The 18,537-nt window shown below is 35.2% G+C and overlaps 8 protein-coding genes across 8 annotated transcripts; 4 read left to right on the top strand and 4 right to left on the bottom strand.

Moving 5' to 3' along the window:
• Nucleotides 1-455: 455 nt before the first annotated feature.
• On the bottom strand, nucleotides 456-980 carry RO3G_15930 (uncharacterized protein; the record flags this gene model as incomplete). The annotated part of the gene is made up of 1 exon (XM_067670514.1): nucleotides 456-980. One exon carries the CDS (start codon nucleotides 978-980, stop codon nucleotides 456-458), a length of 525 nt encoding a protein of 174 aa, XP_067526615.1.
• Nucleotides 981-2,779: 1,799 nt separating this feature from the next.
• On the bottom strand, nucleotides 2,780-3,184 carry RO3G_15929 (uncharacterized protein; the record flags this gene model as incomplete). Its single annotated transcript, XM_067670513.1, has 3 exons — nucleotides 2,780-2,786; nucleotides 2,907-3,006; nucleotides 3,076-3,184. The coding sequence occupies 3 exons, from the start codon at nucleotides 3,182-3,184 to the stop codon at nucleotides 2,780-2,782; spliced, it is 216 nt and encodes a 71-aa protein (XP_067526614.1).
• Nucleotides 3,185-5,517: 2,333 nt separating this feature from the next.
• On the top strand, nucleotides 5,518-5,712 carry RO3G_15928 (uncharacterized protein; the record flags this gene model as incomplete). The annotated part of the gene is made up of 1 exon (XM_067670512.1): nucleotides 5,518-5,712. One exon carries the CDS (start codon nucleotides 5,518-5,520, stop codon nucleotides 5,710-5,712), a length of 195 nt encoding a protein of 64 aa, XP_067526613.1.
• An 811-nt stretch (nucleotides 5,713-6,523) lies between these two features.
• Nucleotides 6,524-7,108, top strand: RO3G_15927 (uncharacterized protein; the record flags this gene model as incomplete). Its single annotated transcript, XM_067670511.1, has 3 exons — nucleotides 6,524-6,561; nucleotides 6,627-6,864; nucleotides 6,917-7,108. 3 exons carry the CDS (start codon nucleotides 6,524-6,526, stop codon nucleotides 7,106-7,108), a joined length of 468 nt encoding a protein of 155 aa, XP_067526612.1.
• A 1,012-nt stretch (nucleotides 7,109-8,120) lies between these two features.
• RO3G_15926 (uncharacterized protein) lies at nucleotides 8,121-9,737 on the bottom strand (the record flags this gene model as incomplete). The annotated part of the gene is made up of 6 exons (XM_067670510.1): nucleotides 8,121-8,257; nucleotides 8,338-8,533; nucleotides 8,578-9,488; nucleotides 9,536-9,581; nucleotides 9,638-9,657; nucleotides 9,710-9,737. 6 exons carry the CDS (start codon nucleotides 9,735-9,737, stop codon nucleotides 8,121-8,123), a joined length of 1,338 nt encoding a protein of 445 aa, XP_067526611.1.
• Nucleotides 9,738-10,388: 651 nt separating this feature from the next.
• RO3G_15925 (uncharacterized protein) lies at nucleotides 10,389-12,939 on the bottom strand (the record flags this gene model as incomplete). Its single annotated transcript, XM_067670509.1, has 7 exons — nucleotides 10,389-11,427; nucleotides 11,478-11,637; nucleotides 11,756-11,941; nucleotides 12,023-12,296; nucleotides 12,364-12,570; nucleotides 12,635-12,801; nucleotides 12,861-12,939. 7 exons carry the CDS (start codon nucleotides 12,937-12,939, stop codon nucleotides 10,389-10,391), a joined length of 2,112 nt encoding a protein of 703 aa, XP_067526610.1.
• Nucleotides 12,940-15,071: 2,132 nt separating this feature from the next.
• RO3G_15924 (uncharacterized protein) lies at nucleotides 15,072-15,932 on the top strand (the record flags this gene model as incomplete). Its single annotated transcript, XM_067670508.1, has 1 exon — nucleotides 15,072-15,932. One exon carries the CDS (start codon nucleotides 15,072-15,074, stop codon nucleotides 15,930-15,932), a length of 861 nt encoding a protein of 286 aa, XP_067526609.1.
• A 385-nt stretch (nucleotides 15,933-16,317) lies between these two features.
• On the top strand, nucleotides 16,318-16,724 carry RO3G_15923 (uncharacterized protein; the record flags this gene model as incomplete). Its single annotated transcript, XM_067670507.1, has 2 exons — nucleotides 16,318-16,415; nucleotides 16,652-16,724. 2 exons carry the CDS (start codon nucleotides 16,318-16,320, stop codon nucleotides 16,722-16,724), a joined length of 171 nt encoding a protein of 56 aa, XP_067526608.1.
• Nucleotides 16,725-18,537: the final 1,813 nt, after the last annotated feature.

Below are 18,537 nucleotides of genomic sequence, written 5' to 3'. Positions count from 1 at the left end.
ATCGAATGACTGTAGCAAAAAAATCCTAGATTGTAGCCTTATCATGATAGTGCAAGATGTAATACTTGGATAATCTAAGTGTGGATAAATCCTGGAATATTGTGCTACAATTGGGGTCTTTAGGATTTGACAAGTATTTCTTGAAAGCTGCGTTCCACAAGTCTTGTTTTTAAATACAAGTAAAGAGCATATGCTGCTCTGTTTCTGGTAGCTTGCACAATTGGCAGTAGCCGTCATCTACCTTGGGTGGGATGATTCTATGCAAACTGGCGCGAGTGGATAATTTCTTATGAAGAAGTCTGTACCATACATTCTTAGGAACATGGTGCATAGGGCTACTGATAAAAGCTTTCCAGTTGTTAGGACTTATATTTGTGATTTGTGAGTTTGAGTTGAAGCTGAACATTGTCTTTAGTTAACGATTCTTCAATGCTGCTATATTGATATCTTCTAGCTTATCTGTTGAATGAATGGGCCAAAGTTGATATTTGGTTCAGTTGGATGTTCTTCATTGTCCAATTCAAGATCTTGCTGTTCAGCTGATAATAAAGATGCAAAATACGGCTTGAAGGTAAGGTTTCCAATAAGAACAGCATTTTTATTTTTTGTAGAATATTGGGAGAGTCACAATGTTGTCTGTTTTTGAATTGTATGCCATTTGAAAGGAAATCTCGTCTAAAGAAATGATATGCTTTTTGTGCTCGAAGAAACTTGCTAAACTTGAATTTTTCTTGTGGGTCTTCTTCACATATATCTTTGAATGGAATGAGTAGACTAGTTTGTGATGCTATTGTCAGGTCATTTTCGGTTGGTAAACGAGGATAGGAGTCTAAAGCACTAAACATAGGGATTAGTGGATGGAGGCCTTTCATGTTACCGTATGATCTGGAATGTTTGAATATCAAAGGGATGACGTGTGAGGGAGCATCAAAGGAAGATTGCAGAGTAAATATCAACACCTTGTACAGGAAGTCTGGCATTCTTTGACAACAGTTTAACAGTAATGAATTGATATATCGAAACTGGAAAAAATTTTTGCTGAACTTCTACATCCAATAACGAAACCCCACCTTTTTTTTTCGGCTGTTTTAAAGCTGTCCGAGCAATCCTGGGAAACAGGTTATGAGTCACGATTTGATACACGATAGAAGACACCTTGTTGTAAAAGCTTTTCGGGAGACTTGTAATTCGCAGAAAATGCCACAACTTGGAGAGTATGAGTGTATTAGCAATGTGTGCCCTGCCATAAACGGAAAGTTGACGCTGTGAATGAATGTTAATCGAGTTTTCAAGCTTCTTGATGGTTTCTTTATAGAATATAGTTCTTTGATCGGAATTGAATCACATTGGATATCCAAGGTATTTTATGTGCCCTAATAATTGAGAGTCAAACCACCTGAGACCATTATGACTGATTAGTTCTTTGAGTTCTCGATTGTTGAATGTGGTTCCACTGGCTAAAGGAAATACTACCGACTTGGAATAATTTACTTGAGAGTTAGACGCACCATTATATACTTTTAGACGCTCTTGTGGTTTCTAGAAATTCTTCCTTAGAATTGATAAATATGAGTATATCGCCTGCATAGGTTAATAATTTGACTGATCTTGGTGCTGTTAATTGCAAGTCAGAGTTCAATCTCCTAGCTTTAAGACAGTAACCATCAATGATCTCATTGTGAAGAATGGATAATAAGAATGGTTCTATTGCAAGATTGAAAAGTATAGATGAAATCGAGTCTCCTTGACGTAATCCGCGCAATTGTTGTATACTGTCAGACAAGGATCCATTCATGTTGACGGAAATTGAATTACTAAAGAAAAGGTCATGGATACACTTGATGAATTTATCGGGAAACCAAACTTGTTTAGTACTTTGCACAAATATTTGGAGTGAATACGATCGTAGGCTTTTGTTTGATCTAACATGACCCCTAAATTTTCTGATATTGGCGTTGATTTAGAGGCATCCTCCATAATCAACCGACAGTCGAAGCCATAATCTCCTATAAACATGTTGTGCATGAAACCTGATTGGAAACGAGTGATCAATTTGGATGAGATACCCATAATCCTGCTATTTATGATCCTTGTAAAGATTTTGCAATCTGTATTAATCAGTGAGATTAGACGCCAGTTACTTAGGCCTGTAAGATCACCAGTCTTGGGCAAGAGAACCAAACAAGTTTTTTGCCATGATTTTGGAAAAAGCACCTTGTTGATAGCGTCATTGTAAACCTCTAGTACTAGAGACTTGCATCTAGGATGACCAATTATCAAATGCAAGTTTTCATAGGGTAATCCATCCATGCCTGGGCTACTTTTATGAGGAGTTCTTCTCGATCCATCTAAGCGTTTCGCTTGGCTTTTTTCTTAAAAAAAATTATGGTTGTTATTTCTCGCGAAGAGTCAATATGTTTATTTTATGCTGTGCCATACAATCAGGAGAATGCAAATAAATATTCCAAGATCATCGATAAAATGGAAAGTATGACCATTTGCTTCTCTGAAAATCCTAAGCGCCCATTTTTTTGCTCGCTAAAATCAATGGATCTTAATCCATCAGAATATAAACAATATCCTGCAATTTTGCAAGCAACCAAACAACTTTTTGAAACGATAAAATAATACAAGATTTAATAAATAAAAAAATCTTTTAAATGTAGAATAAATTAACTAAATTTGATTGGGAGTGGGAGGGGGCAATATCTTTGAGCGACGGAACAAATTTTCTCTGCCATCGAATCTAAACAAAGATCTTTTTTCAATGATTTCGTCCTCACATTCTAATATATGTACTTGATTATCATGCACTATAATATCTATGGTAATTTTTTTTAAGTTGGAGTGCTCACTGAAACCAAAGTTAGCTAATTGTTTTGCTTAGAAAATAATATGTCACATACCGAATAAATAATTCCAAATCGTTCATGTTTGTAGTCAAACCCGCAGAATCAATAATCGATAAACACACTTTATCCACCTTTTCTAAATCCTTTATTAAGTCTACAAACAAAAAGTCAGAGTTAAATGCAAAATTGTACTCTATAGTATTTTATATAAGATATTGAATACCTTGAGCGTCACTGGTCACGTCTGATAATTCATTCATTATATTCTTCTTCTTCAAATCTCTTCTGTGCATGGGGAGTCTTAGAGTTACAGCTGACTGTAACGTAAACATTTTCTACTAAAGACCTTTTTTGTAATCCAACTATCATTGATTGAAGCGATTCGACTACATTAGCGGTACCCCCGTCGTTTTCGACTTGCGGCAATAACCTAATATACGGTATTGTTCTTGTTTTAGATTCGTGATATATTGTTGATATCTTTCAGGTAATTTGATAATATCTTCCAATAAAACATCTACGATGCGGTAATTATTAATACTGTAATAGTGATAATAATAAACACATTAATTACCTTTATAGCTATCCTTTAATACGTATACGCCTCGCAGTGATGACCTTGTCGCTGAAGTTTCATGTTTTCTCTTCACCTCTGCTTCCAAAAACTTCAACTTCTGTGAGGAACACCAAGTAACAAATTTTCTGAAAGGTTGGCCTTGAAAAACTAAACAGTAATGCTGCACCTCTGACATAATACGATTGCTTGATAAAAATCTATATTCATATGGTATGGATTTAGGGTGTATTGGTAGATACGCAATATTTATAAACTGTTTTAGTTGCTGTGAAGATTCTATGAAAATGATAAGGTCAGTCATTGGAAGTGAAAAAATATTTTACTGTGAACAAGTACCAAGCATTATATTATAATCTGCATTAACAACTTCATCTACTTCTATATCCGCTTCTTCACTATTATTAGAGTAAACCCAACGGTCCCAATTAGATTAACTCTAATACCCCAAAATCAAAAAGTTGTCACCCAACGGACCCTATTAGCGGTCCTATTAAAGTTAATAGATCTTAGAATTTCGCCCAAAGGTATTAAAGTTAATAGGAATTATCAGACCTATTGTGAGATTGGAGTTTGTAAGGTTTTTGTAGTATAAAGTAGGCTTGTTATAAATGGTTTTTGACTTGAGGCCAAGGTTTTGAATAGTGTTTGGTTCCCAAATAGTAATAGATTGAATATAAGTTCGCTTGTAATAAGTGACCACCAGATCTTGTTAAGTAGATCAAACTGTTTTGAGTAAAGTAAAATAAAATAAATAAAATAAAAGTGATTATGATGATGTGTATATGCTTCAAGAGACTTCTTGTTTTTGATGTTAAGTAAAATAAAAGAAAAACAAAAGAAATTTACTTTAGGTGATATTTATTAAATAATTAAAAATTAAAGTAGTGAAGAAAGAATATTGTGAAAAGTAAAGACAAAAGTAAGTAAGTAAAGTATATGAAACATTGAAGTTGTTTATATGTTTTCGGCTTTCCTGATTAAATGCTGTTTTTGATGATTTGTGGATATTCTATATTTTTTGTATTTTTCTGTATTCATCTGTATTCTTACGTACCTGTTCCATGACAAGGACCAACGATCACCGGCATTCCGACCAGGGCAAAGATTTCTCGATTGGCTACCCTCTTCCCCTCACTAGTAACATTCACTTGTTTCCTTCTTTCTTCCTCCCATATCTTTTTTACCCTTGATCCCAAAGGGGTTTTTAGTTGCCATTCATTGGTTATTGATTTGACGAGGGCGAAAACGATGCAATATTAGACATCATGCGCTCAAAGTGGTCATTAATTTTTTATAAATAAAAGCCAAAATTTAAACGTATACAGTCGCTCCACTGCCACTTGGACATTTTTTCGAAAAAGGTGGTCGAACTTTTGAGAAAAAATGGTTTATTTGAATCCAAGTGGTGCAATAGTGCCATTAGAATATCACGTTTTAAAACTCACCCATTTTCTACCATTAATGATTTTGCTGAAAGACTATAAATGTAAAGGCTATTTACATTGTCACTTAAATTCATAGTAATGTTTATATAATCACTAGAAGATAGAATCAGATATTGTGTATAAATATAAAAGTAAAGTATTTCTTTATAAAAACCACAATCAAACAACATTATGGATAACGTTTTTGAATTTCTTTATTTCTTTTCGTCATATAAATAAGATATTTGATTCTGCTTTCTTGTTATTTTATCAAAAAATGATAATCCCAATTCAATTCATCTGTATGTTGAGTGCACTTTTGTATTACGTTCATACTGTTGAAGCTCAATGCCAACATATCTGTGCACCTGTCAAAACTAAATGTTCTGGTCGCTTTAATGCTCAAGAGCTTCCCTGTGGATGGTACTGTTGCCAAAAATAATGGACATTTGTCTGTTTATTGTAATGAAAAATAAAAAATTGTAGCAGTCGTATTTTGTTATAGATTTTCACATGTGTAGAAGTGTATGATTAAAATATGACATTCTTTTAATCTTAAGCTGTAATCATAATAACCAGAGGGGGGACTTTACATTTCTTTAAAATCTATATAAACATGTCCTACATGTCTTTTTTTTCTTTTCTTTACAAAAAAAAAAAAGAAATGAAATTTGCTGCCATTATCACTTTGACTCTTTGTATTTTGTTGATCAACGCTGGTCTGACTGAAGCAGCCAAGAAGAGCAAGAAACCACAAGCTTGTTGGAAAGCCTGTTACTCTACGGCTGATCAATGTCCTGAGGGATTCTTTGCAAAGAAACGAATGGCCGGATTTTGCTGGACTTGTTGCAGAAATTAGATAATAAATTATTTCAGTTATTTTCTTATTAATCTATTTAAGGGATAGTCCTTTTTTACATGAAATGTTGTCTAGAGAAAGGGGGAAATATTCGACAAAAAAAGTTAACCTCAAAAAGATCCAAGAGAGACGTACATTCTATCTTTCATTCCCTAAAGGATACATGTTTAATTCAGGTGAGTAACAGCTTGACTCAAATATCAATACTTGTTTAGATTAACAAAATAATCTCTTATGAACTGTGGTTTATTGTTAATAAAGAACATATCATTTGTCTTTCATCACTCTCTCTCTCTTTTTTTTTTTTTTTTTTTTTCAAACTTTTACAGCATGGTTTTTATACAAAATCGTTTTTCTGTTCTTTTAGGTGAGGAGAATATGAACTTGGATAGGTTTGGAAATATAGGACCTGTAGAAAAGAACGAAAGTGATCAACCACTTATTCGTCATGAACAACGCAAAGTAAACCAGAAAAGAGTGCCTGCGAGTAAGTAAAAAACAAGTTCTCTTTATTGATTTTTAAGGAAAGCCACGACTAAAATATGATTGATTCACATTCAAAAAGTTTCTCCTCCTTCAATTTGGAGCAAAAGAGTAGTGAATTCATGTTCTTTAGGAGAAAATGATAACGCTTTGGGTTGGGATGAGCCTGATGCGAATGAAAATATGGAAGAGTATTCTGTTTGGAACAAAGACTTGAACAAAAATTATGATCATCATAGTCGTTCAATCATTCGGCAAGTATTACATGTCATTAAATTATACATTTTCATTAAATCATTTCATTAGTGGTAATGAAAAAAAGACAATCATGGGATGGGGTGAAGCCGGTAGCTTTAAATGGCAAAGGTGAAGAAAAAATAATAATAAGTCGATTATGATAAAATGTACCAATATTAAGTGAATAAATTTAGTTTGAATGACGAATGGAACCCAAAACATCCAAGCTCCCCTGAATATGATCAATTTTATGATGATGATTCTGTTAATGACAATACAAAAACCTTGGAACAGTATCTTGAAGAAAAGAAATCTTTGTCTCCTCCTATCCTTCTTCCTGAACCTCGTAAACCAAATGAAGGCTCAGATCACAGTCAATGGAAAAACACAGTTGCTATTCAAAAGAAAGAAGAAAATTACTTTATTGGAAAGGTAAAAAGTCAGTGACAGTCAAAGTTTTCTTTTTGATAATATTATTTAAAAGGATGGGGGTAGTTTCAAATATAAAAACAAGCCAAAGAAAGGGAAAGTTTACTTGAATCCCAATCCAGTCTCTCGCCACTCTCTTTGTGAAAATATTCATGGTATTAATCATCGTAATCGCCAGCATGGAAAGCGTAGAGAACAAGTTATAAGCTTGTTTGATGTTAGTGCATTCCCAATCTTAGGCACTTGAACACTATCTCTCTTTTAATCTGTGAATAAAAATTGCATTAACATTGACACTGAGATTAAATACATACAAAAAAAGAAAGGAGATTCATTTTATTGTTCAATCTTTTTTTTATCAACAAATTCATTTCCTGCTACGAAGATTGGTTTCTGTTTTTCATCGTAGAATGTAGGATAAGTTACAATAACTACTTGTTCTTCAAAATGAATTGATTCTTCTTGTCGTACATGTTGAGTATACGAGTAAATAGCAAATGCAAAATGAAGCTATATAAAATTATTGTTATTATTGCACGGAAGAAAGGAAAAAGGGGGGAAAGATGAGAGGATACTCTCCTTTTGATTTTTAGTATATGTACCTTTAATAACATGCTAATTGCCATAGTTAATGTAGTGATCCAAGCAGTTTGAATATAAATAGATTTGCAAGTATTCATATCCAGCATGCTGTCTTTCATTTCATTTACAATTTCTTTACAAATTTCATCATCTAAACTAAAGAGCAATACAGAGCTACCAACAGCAAAGAAAGTGTGCAATCCCAAGTCAATCCAATAATAAGTGGAAAAGAATTGAAGATGTTTGATATCATTCTGATCAATAGAGTGAGTAGTGTTATATCATTAAAAATAATCTTTATACTTTGAAAACACCAATTGCACCTGCTAAACAAGCAAACCCAGAAAAAAAAGAATAAGCAGCTAAACCCAATACAGCACCAATGTCATTATGATCAAATTCACCCGATAATGCAGTTAAAGTAAAAGCGCTATAAAAATGACTAGCTATTCCCAAGATGGCCAAGGACAAAGTAGCCGTTCTATTTGAGTATGAATTATAAACTTGCTTTTTTTTTAAAAGTGAATTTTATTATTATTATTACTTGAGACTAATACAAAAACAGCAATTATTAAGCATTGTTATTTTAAAAGAAGAAGAAAAGAAAAGAAAAGATGGACTCAATTAAAAATAAATAATGAATTGAATAGCCAAATTTAGTATATCCAATAAAAGAATTAAGCCATAAATTCAGGGCTAATTGGTAATATGGGATTATTGATCTTCTCACTATTTCCTACACCTCCTGCTTTCATTTCTTGACTTGTTTTATGTACTGTCTTTGGTCTGTGTGTATCGACTGCTTCGATATCAACTATAGAAATAGGTTAGAGCATGTATTGAGAGAGAGAGAGAGAGATGTGTAATACTTGCCTTTATATCTTCTTTCGTCACATACATAAGCTCTTGGTGATAACTCAATGACAGTATGAAGTGGTATTTTGATATAAGGTAAATCTTCTTGATTATAATTCATAAAGTAAGCATAAATACATCTTAAGATAGCTTGATGACCAATAATCAATATATTTCCTTGTCTTTCAAGATCCATAATGATAGGTTCTAATCTAAGTACAACATCTCTATAAGACTAAAGAAATATGAGTATGCAACACTTTATTTCTACCGTTTTACCTCTCCTCCTTTGTAACGGTAATTGAATTTATCATCATCACGGTTCGCATAGTCTTCAGGATATTTTTCTTCAATTTCTTCATAAGTCATCCCATCACATACACCCGCATCCAATTCATCCAAAGCCTTTCTATTTAATTTTGGATAGTCTAATAAAGCACTTGTCTGTATTGTTCTCTTCAAGGTTGATGTCCAAACAACCAACTTTTTATCCCCTAAATGTTCCTTGATCAGCCCAGGCAATTTCTTTGCATACAGTTGACCCCTAGGCGATAAATCTGAGTCTCCGCCAATTTTGCCTTGCAAGTTAAACATGGATTCACCATGTCGACTCATATAGATCTTTCTGGGTTGTGTATGTAAATTCATGAGGTAATACACAATCCTTGATTCCAGGTAACCACGCACCATGTTGATCATCACCTGGGTACCAGCATTCACCATTCTTACAAAAGTATAATCAGACTCGGTCACTTGTTCATAGTGTTCCCTGTACTGATCAATCCGGCGCTGGTAGTCTTCCACAGCCCAAGTCGGGTCCCGATCAAGGTAATCAGGAGATGCTAATTTCATTTGTTGAATGTTTTCGATAACAATCTTTTCATCCTCACAAACAGATTCAATAAAGACAACTTGAATATCATGCGATGTCAATAAATCATGTAACCAACGTCTTCTCTGCTTTGTACTGTTGGTCGCGTCATAGATTGCTACAGTACCTTGTTTCTCATCAAACCAGCGAATCATATCTTCAAGAGCAGCATTTGCAGCAGTCTTTCGTTGATGTTGACCTGTAGGATTACTAGGATCAAAGAATAAATGATCTTGTTTTGTTCCAAACAGTTTACGTCGATAATTGCCAACATTGAATACTTCAGTATGAATACCCAACCATTGAAGATATCGGCACACTTTATAGAATTTAATAAACTATTTATTTTATTTATTTTTGCTTTACCTTTTTGTGAAATATAAGTTTTACCTCTGCCAGGTAATCCTACCATCTTTTTTTTCAAATCAAATTAATTCATTTTTATTTTCATTTTTAAATTTATTTTACCACGCATGCTAAACGAAGACCTATTATAGAAATAATTAGAAAATTGACTTGTTTATAAAATTTTCCCTTTACTTGGACTTGTATGAAAGTTATTTGGCATATTTTTTTTAAATTAAACAAAAGAAAGATCCTCAAAATGACCTTTTTTTTTTTTTAAACGCAATTCAATTTAAAAACACCTGCTGACAAAACCTAATAACATTACACAAAAGAAATCCTAAAAAAAACATTCAAGCTTTCTTATTTTTCCCCCCAAAAAAGCTGCATGAAAATAAAGCTTTCCTTTTTTTCCGTTCATAAAACAGCTCACTTTTTTTTTTTTCTTTGTATTTTTCTTCCATTGAATATCTGATTTATCTCTAATTTTTTTTATTTTCTTTTTTTTTTTTTGTGGGGTTTAATAAAACACATGCTAATGACGGAAATATCCGTAAATATCCGATGCATGAAACCAATAAATAAGTCTGGAGCCGTACAAAAAAAAAAAAGAGGAGAACAGTTCAATTTATAATTATCTTTTCATTGGCCAATAAATAACCCTCCTTTTTGTTTACTCCACTAATCTATGATTGGTTGGTAAACAATACAAAAAAAGGATTACACAGTAAAGGCACGTGATTATTCTTTTGGATATTCATACTCCGAAAACAACCTCTCAAAACTGACAAGAGCAAGAAAATACATGTTTTCTTGTCATTTCAAGTTATATTAAATCAAATTTAATAAATTCTATTTTTACAAATCAAGCTGGTTATCGTGATAATGTTTGTTTATAAGACCAAATCTTCACAGTGTGATCATATCCTGTGCTAATCAATCCTACTTCTTGATCCAATACAAGTGAACGAATCATGGCCTTATGTCCTTCCAATCTGTCGACTATACGACCTGTCTTGACCTCAACCACATTAATAGAGTGATCATCTCCACCAGAAGCATAAAAATACAGACCAGAAGGATGCCAGACATGTCGTTTCGTCACAAACTGATTGTCCGTAGCATGAATATAATAATTTTGTACCTGCCTTGATTCTCCAGTGGCAAATAAAATCATTCTTCCGCTCGAATGGTCTGTCGTACAGAGTACATATTGATCATCAGCAGAGACCGAGAGATGAACGGGTGAAAATGAGACCCAGTCATCACCTGTGGCGTTCATGTTGACCCGTCTTGATTGAAGACTGGGTAATTCAACATAGTGTAGATAATTATCATCACGTACACCCACAATCAAAAGATCCTTACTCGTAAAAGAAATAGCCTCCACATTGCCAACAAAGGGACCCAATTGTTTCATCAATCCATATCTTGGTAGTCCATTCTCTGATTCAGTCGTCATCGTTTGATATATACACACCGTACGGTCATACGAAGCCGTAACCAAGAATTGTCCATTCCCAGGAGAGAACAGGCCACGAACTACATATTTTTGATGATCCCGAAAGACTTGATGGATTCCAGATGTTTCTAGGTCTTGTCCAAAGTCAGGCTCAAATGAGGTATCGACCAATACACTGCTACCATCCATCGAGGTCGTAAGCATCAGCTGGGGATAATGTGGATGGAAGTCGATGCTGAGCACAGGTGCCTGGTGGTGGCGATAGGTCCTTGGTGTTAGGGATTTGTTTAGTTGATTGCTTAACTTTACTGTTTTATCAATCGAACTGGTTGCTAAAAGACGTGTTTGTGGCTCAAGGGCAACTGCCAGAATGTTGGAATAGTGAATGTCAGTAAAATCAGCAGTAAGATCACTAAAGTATATGTTATCACCATCTAAAAGCTCACTTGGTCTATTCTAAATAAATAAAGGGCTCTTTTCTTGTACAATTCATTCATTTACCTTTGAATTTGTAATTGAGACAAGTGTTGGGCTAATTGGTCTGCGTCTATAGAATCTTGTTCAGAATCTAGCAAACTTCTGGCTTCTCTTTTAAAAGCTTCTACGGTTTCCATATAACCGTGATTTACCAGAAACTGAAGAACAGAAGCATGTAACTGAGCTGAATTTGACATTTTACACGATAAACAAACTACAAACGTTTAAAGGGAGAAGAAAAGGTATTTTAACTCAGATTGTAAAAAAAAGAGAGAGAGAAATTTAATGCATTTTATATTCACAAAATTCCTTGACTGAACCATATTGACCATCCAATTGGAAGTCAATAGTGATATCAAGATCTCTAGGGTTAGATTCATTGGGTGCACAACTAATTTCACCTTCAATACTTTCTCCTTGCTTTAAAGCTAATGTCTCTGGTGTATAAAAAACAGTTTGCTTCCAGTGTGTATATTTAGCATGAGGACCTGTAGAAAAGTAAACAGGCTTGTGACAATGTGTAAAGCCGATATCAAACCAAGAAATGAAAGCGTGCACATAGTCATTACGTGTTGCAGTAATCTTGAAGGGTGCCTTGAATGTTAAATCGGCTTTTGTTACGGTAGCGATATCAATCTCTTTGAAAGGACAGGCTGTGGACATCACACTACGACCTTCAACAACGTCCACAAGAGGCTCTTTGATGGCAAGATTCTTGATAGAAGAGTAATCAAATCCATACACATTATCCCAATAGTGAATTTTTTCCTCTTTATAATCTCCATCTTCAATAGCAGCAACATACATAGTAGCCTTGTCGGGAAAGATTAACCCTCCAGGCGCCTAAACAAATACCGTTTTCCACAATTAGCCATTGCCCATATTCTTTCATCCATAATGTTCATCTTACCAAGTATTTATCTCTTGCAACGAGGACTGTATCAAGCATAGATTCATACAACAAAAAGTAACCCATCCATTCAGATATAATTATGTCTACTTTGTCGACAGGCAAAACTACCTCTTCCATTTTTCCTTGAATAAGTGTAACTTTATCATCCAAATTGTTATCCTTCACAATCACACGGGCTTGATGAATAATATTTGACATATCAATCTATAATTTTATATGAAAAAAGTTAGGCCTCCTGAGCACAAATCGAGCTACCATTTCTCTTTACGCCATAAACGTGTTTAGCTCCTGCCTTGGCGGCAAACATGGAGAGAATACCAGTACCACAACCAACGTCAAGTACAATCTTGTCTTTGAAAAGGTGTTTGTTGTTATACATGGAATCACGGTAGGACAATGTACGGACTTCATCCTTCAACATTTCTTCGTGAATGCCTATCAATTGTGATCATCAAATAAACTTGTTTTTCACAACACGAGCGAGAATTTCTTACCAAAATGAGCATAAGAATCAAAGTAATAATCCTTGCTGGTCAAGAGAGAAGCATCGGTTGTTGAAGTATGTGCAGACATTGTATTTTTCTGTAGAAAACCTCTAGCAATTGATTTAAAAATAAACAAATAAAAAAAAAAACTTTGACAAGCCAAAAAATACATTGGTTCACGGTCCTTGTTATAATCTCCGCACGCTTGATTGCATTTTGGCACAGTCAAACTTATGGAATTTGGTGTTTTTCAAAAAAGAATAAATGCGTTCCACTCAAATAGGGTGGGTATCTCGACCCAGAAGAACTCGTTCAGTGCAACACTCGCAAAGCCCTTGCCACGATGAACCTATTGTCATCTATTGGGATAAACTCCTTTGGTTTTTCCAAGCTTCTCTCCGCTAGATTCTACGCATATATTGTTCGTCGACAGCTCGAGTACGGAATGGCCATCAATCCTTTCACAAGCTCTCAGCTTCACACACTTGAAGAAGCGCAAGGTACATGTATCAGAAGGATATACGGCGCTCGTGGTAAAGCTTCTACCAAAGTGATGCTCCATTTGTCCAAACTATCTCTCATGTCCGAACAGGTCAATATCCTACAAGCACAGTTCCTCTTCTGTTCCCTATTTTTGCCGGAAGACTCACTGCTCAATTGATCACTATCATACATACGATGTATCAGAAGCTATCACTGATACCTTCTTTCCCGAACCCCATTTTGGAAGATGATACCCACCTTCGATGATAACTAAGATACTCGTGAATTCAAAGCTTTCAAACAGCAGTTCCTACAGCAAACCCTGGATAAGCACCTTACGAATCGTAACCCAAAACTGCTTTCCCACCATCGTCGTTCTGTGTCTTTGGACACCATCCTGTGGCTGCCCATGTCAACTTTGGGACGTAGTCGCTGTATACGCTGGAGGTTAGACTGGCCACCTGGTGGCAATCCGAAGCCACGTCCCAGACATCCTGCTGGCTGTCTCTCGAAGAAACATGTAATTAACTGCTTAAACATGCACAGGCGCCTCTTTATGTCTGAAGCAAGTCAGGATCTCTTGCCTTTCCTTCTGAATATGCTTCAGTCTCGTCCCTCAGTATCTTTAGGTTTGGCACTCTCTTGGTCACAAAGTTACCCAGTTATTTACTCAATATTGAATGAGCTCGACCAACTTTATGATGCTATGGCAATCCCAACTACTCATACCCATAGCCAGGAATTTCTTGAATGGATCAAACAATTCCTTTAGCTTATTTGATTCCACTTATTCCTTTTTCTTATACTTTTTTACCCTTGATCCCAAAGGGGTTTTTCCATAGCATTAACTTCTAATCAGGTTAAACTAGTCCGGGTGGACATTTATATTATTTATTTTATGCGCCTAATTGGGCTTTAAATAAAAGGTTATGTTTAAACGAAAACAATTGTTGGAGCTAGTTAATTAAAATGACGGGAAGATTACGCCTGTTTTTGTCCCTCTCTCTTCCTAATAAAAATACAGCAAAATGATAATACCCTTTTTTTATTAAGATGGACAGGAAAACATTTTTAATGAAGAGGGAAAAAATAACGATCCGATGGAGGATGTTTTAAAAATATCGATGACCTCAACATAGTTTTTGAAACAATAACTAGTCGACAAACTTACTTGAGCGTTAAGTACCCCCGAAAAAATTGCTGAAGAGTCCTCAGTTAAAAAGCAGTCGAAACCTAGTAAATTGAAGCCATCAGTAAGATTATACAACAACTACAGCGACTTCACCAGAGAAACATTTATAGACCGTATTCTCGAAATCCTGAAGAGCGCAGACTAGCAGCCAAGGTTGCAAGAGACTTAAGTATTAATTATTGCGCTATGTTAAGATGGTGGAAGTATTATGAAGGAGAAGTTGCGTATAAAAAGTCTGAACAAAACAGTGGTCCGAAAAGCTCATTTACAATCGAGTATAACAAGTATATAAAAGAGCCACTTCGGCGCTATTTACTCGTCTAGCGTTGTTCATATTGTCATAAGAAAACCTCCTCCAAGAAAAGAAACACAGGCTGCTAAAAAAAAAAGAGAGGGAGAAAAGCTAATAATGGAAAGAAGAGAACCGCAGCTGTGATTAGTTCAGAGGATCCAGAAGTTGACAACGATCCTGCCCATAATAAGCTAGCATCAAAAGGTACGACTACTGCTTATTTTGTCAAGTTTATGAGCGAGCTTTTAACGTAATGAATCTTGATGAAGCTTTTAAGGGAAGTTATATCTTTATGGATAATGCTTTTATTCATAAATCTAAGCCGATGTTACGGAAAATTGAAAGTATAAGCTATAAAGTCATGTATCTACCTCCTTTTTCACCTGTTTTGAAGGAGCAGCTCATTGAGTTTTATTATGAGTATCCTCAAGCTTTTGAAAGATTCTTTTTGAAAAAGACCTCAGCTAGTAGCTTGATCCTTTACGATTGCAACTTGGCTTTCAAGAGGGTCACACCTCAACCACTTGCAAGGAACAGTGATGATCAAATTCGAAAGCGCTTTCGTTGGATAACAGAAACGCTGAAAACAGGCATGAACTACTTGGCAAATTGCGTTTTTGCGGATGAAACTGCCTTTAACATCAAACTAAGGACTCCATACAGACGCTCTCCTAGCTGCATTTCACCAACAGTCGAGACTCTTTCGGTTCGTGCAATTTCACATATAATACTTGGAACTATTTCGTCTCAGGGTGTTAAAAGCGTTGAAGTAAACGAGCCTCTAAAGCCAAAAAAGATCAAAGTTTCTAGCAGTAGGAAGAGAAAGAATGCACCTGCGATCAAGAAAAAGATAACTGGGACAAATACTGATCATTATATGAGGCTTGTATTCGAGATGCTGGATGAAATGGACAAGTTTCCAGAAATGGAAAGCTTCTACATTATTATGGATAATGCTACTATCCATAGACTTGGAGACGGTATTGATGGAACGATAGAACGAAGGGGATATAGAATCATTCACCTTCTCCTGTATTCTCCTGAACTAAACTCAATTGAGCAGCCCTGGGCTTTACTCAAAAGCGAAGCCAATTCAGCAATATCGAGGACTTAAATACAAGAATACGTAAAGCAGTCAAGATAGTCCTGTTGATATTCTTCAAAATATTATTAGACACTCTGTTGGAAGGTTCCAAAAATACTTAAAGGCAACCTTTAACAATCAGAGTGCAACTTCAGCAAAGCCACTGATTAGACATTACGAAACCGTTGGTTTGAGTACCGCCGTTTGGCACTGGCAACACTGTACTCCATTTTGGCGATCGAAATATTTTTTTTTTTTTTTTTTTTTTTTTTTTTTTTGCAACCAAAACAATAGCATAGTATGAATTTACTTAACAAACTTGATCACCATTTATATCGAGTTCGGCAGCAATACTCTGGTTCACTTTTTGGTATTTTCCGTCTTCAAGCTTTTACATACCTTCAAATAAGATCAAATGGGTTTGAACATTTTCTTTGCCTCGAGGAGAACAAAGCTAGAAGTATACAAAGCCTGTATCACATTTGGTCTAAGAGATATCAGTGCTACAAAAATGTAAGTTTTGTTGCCCTTTCAGTTTGAAGTAGCTGCGACTTCCTTACACCAAAATAATGATTGCTTCAAGTAAAAATATATGAATGTACCAAAGCTAATTTTGCTTTGTGATATTTTATTACATCATTTCTTGCCCTGATCAGTTCTGGATGATAAAGGTAGCTAAAAATCTCTCTGGGCTCGAGGGTAAAAATGCTGTGGCTGAGAGGATAGTGGAACAAGTGTTATGTATATAGTTGTGGGGACCTAGACAGCCATTCAAGCAGTTACTTTCCAGGATTTGTTGGTGGCGGTGGCTCTATTTGGTGATATAAGTAGTCGAGTTCCTGCAAGGTAGTACAGATTATGGGCCATCTGGACATCCAAAATAGTTTTTTATGACAGGAGCGTGGTTTACGATTAGATAGCTTATTGAAAAGGAAAGATAGGGGATCAATTGTAGTCCCCGGTGTCTACAGGCGGTGATGTATGTCGAGGCAGTAGATAGTACGCTGTTTTATAAAGAGCTGCGATAGGTGGCGAAGACGAGGAGGCACTTTATAATCGGATAGCTAACCAAAACGCCAGCGTATACATCGGTTTCTTTCAATTTGTGACGTCTGCAACAAGAGGATTGGATCTAAAGAAAGATTAGGACGGCACAGAGAGAGAAGGCTATAGTTGCGCGTAGCACCCCGCTGTTCCAAGTTTTCTTATAAAAATTGTAGACGTATGCTCTTTAATAGTCGTTTGTCTAGAGAGTTAATATATTTTGTACATCATTTCCACAGCGGTTCAATTCCATCTACTCTATTTTCAGGAATGAATGTTCATTCCAATTAAAAAATCCTCAAGGTCAGAAAAAATATTTACACTGTTTCTTTCTTACACTTTAAATCATACTAAACATCAAGAGTTATAACCAGCATCAGTAATACTGTCGAAAAAGACCTTCTAATTTGCGGATAGTACAGGGTATTCATGAACGTGGAGGACTGTTTACTCTGGAGTGTGGACTCCTATATTTTGCTTTAGAAAGGAGAGACTAGCTTGATTTATGTTTGCTGCGTTTTCGTGGTGAGCTTTTGCTACACGGCATCTTTGTATAGGCTTGGATACCAATCGCACAAACCTCATTCGGTCAACTTTATCTATCAATAACTAGAGCTATGCTTCTACTTACTATGGTCCTTATCAAAAATATAATACTTCTACTTGTTTCAATTGGCTATACATTACTTTACGGAATAAGAATTTTTTTTATTGCCTCGATATATTCTTAACCCAAAAATGACTCAAAGATAACCCAAATTCAATCAAATAAAGCATTTATATGTGGATTCAAGTAACAAATGTATTCTAAGTATGACTCTTGAGAGTAGTCTTAAAGCTCTTCTTGGAGAATAGCAAAGGAAATGAGAGTACTGTTAGAGCCAGTGGCAATCCATTTATGGCTCACTTTGAATTTGAAGAAGAAAAGACAACGACGCGTACTTACACACATAGCTACTACCGTGAAAGATTTGAAGCTTTTCTTGCACATTTCTTCATGATGTCCTTATGTAAGAAGCTCCTTTTCGAAGAAGAGTTCATGCATACATTTAAGATGTTTCTGTTCGTTAATGCAACTTATTGAAATGTATCAGCTGTGTTGAATTTCATTTTTATTGACCTTTTATCTAGATATAAAAAATGTTAACATATGAATAGATAAATGTCGAATAAGAACGTTGCTATTTGTGTAATGCAAAACGTGGCCTCTTTTGCTTGTATCAAACAAAAGCATATTGAAAATTCTCTGTATTCTTCCTTGAACTATTATGATCTTTTTATAGGAGTACGAATAAAATTCTTTTTACATTTGCATAAAAAGTACTCTATATGTCCAAAGTAAAATAAAGAAGAATTTAGATATAAAGCCACTAACACTATAATAAGTTTGTTGGTGGACTTTGTCTTTCAGATTAGCAAGGAATGTGGATCTTTTGCTCGCAGTCGTGTCATATTCTGATTGTATTTGCTAGACGTATCTTATCTGAGCTGTTTAGCTCCATGCCGATAGTAACTAGAAGTACTTATATGAAGCCCAACATCTCTACTGAGCATCCTGATACAAAGTTGCGCCTATCTAGTAGGTACCGTG

This window comes from Rhizopus delemar, genomic scaffold (assembly GCF_000149305.1).
Source record: "Rhizopus delemar RA 99-880 supercont3.18 genomic scaffold, whole genome shotgun sequence".
NCBI classification, from domain to species: domain Eukaryota; kingdom Fungi; phylum Mucoromycota; class Mucoromycetes; order Mucorales; family Rhizopodaceae; genus Rhizopus; species Rhizopus delemar.
The sequence above is the reverse complement of the archived record's forward strand: the minus strand, read 5'-3'. Positions and strand labels throughout refer to the sequence as shown.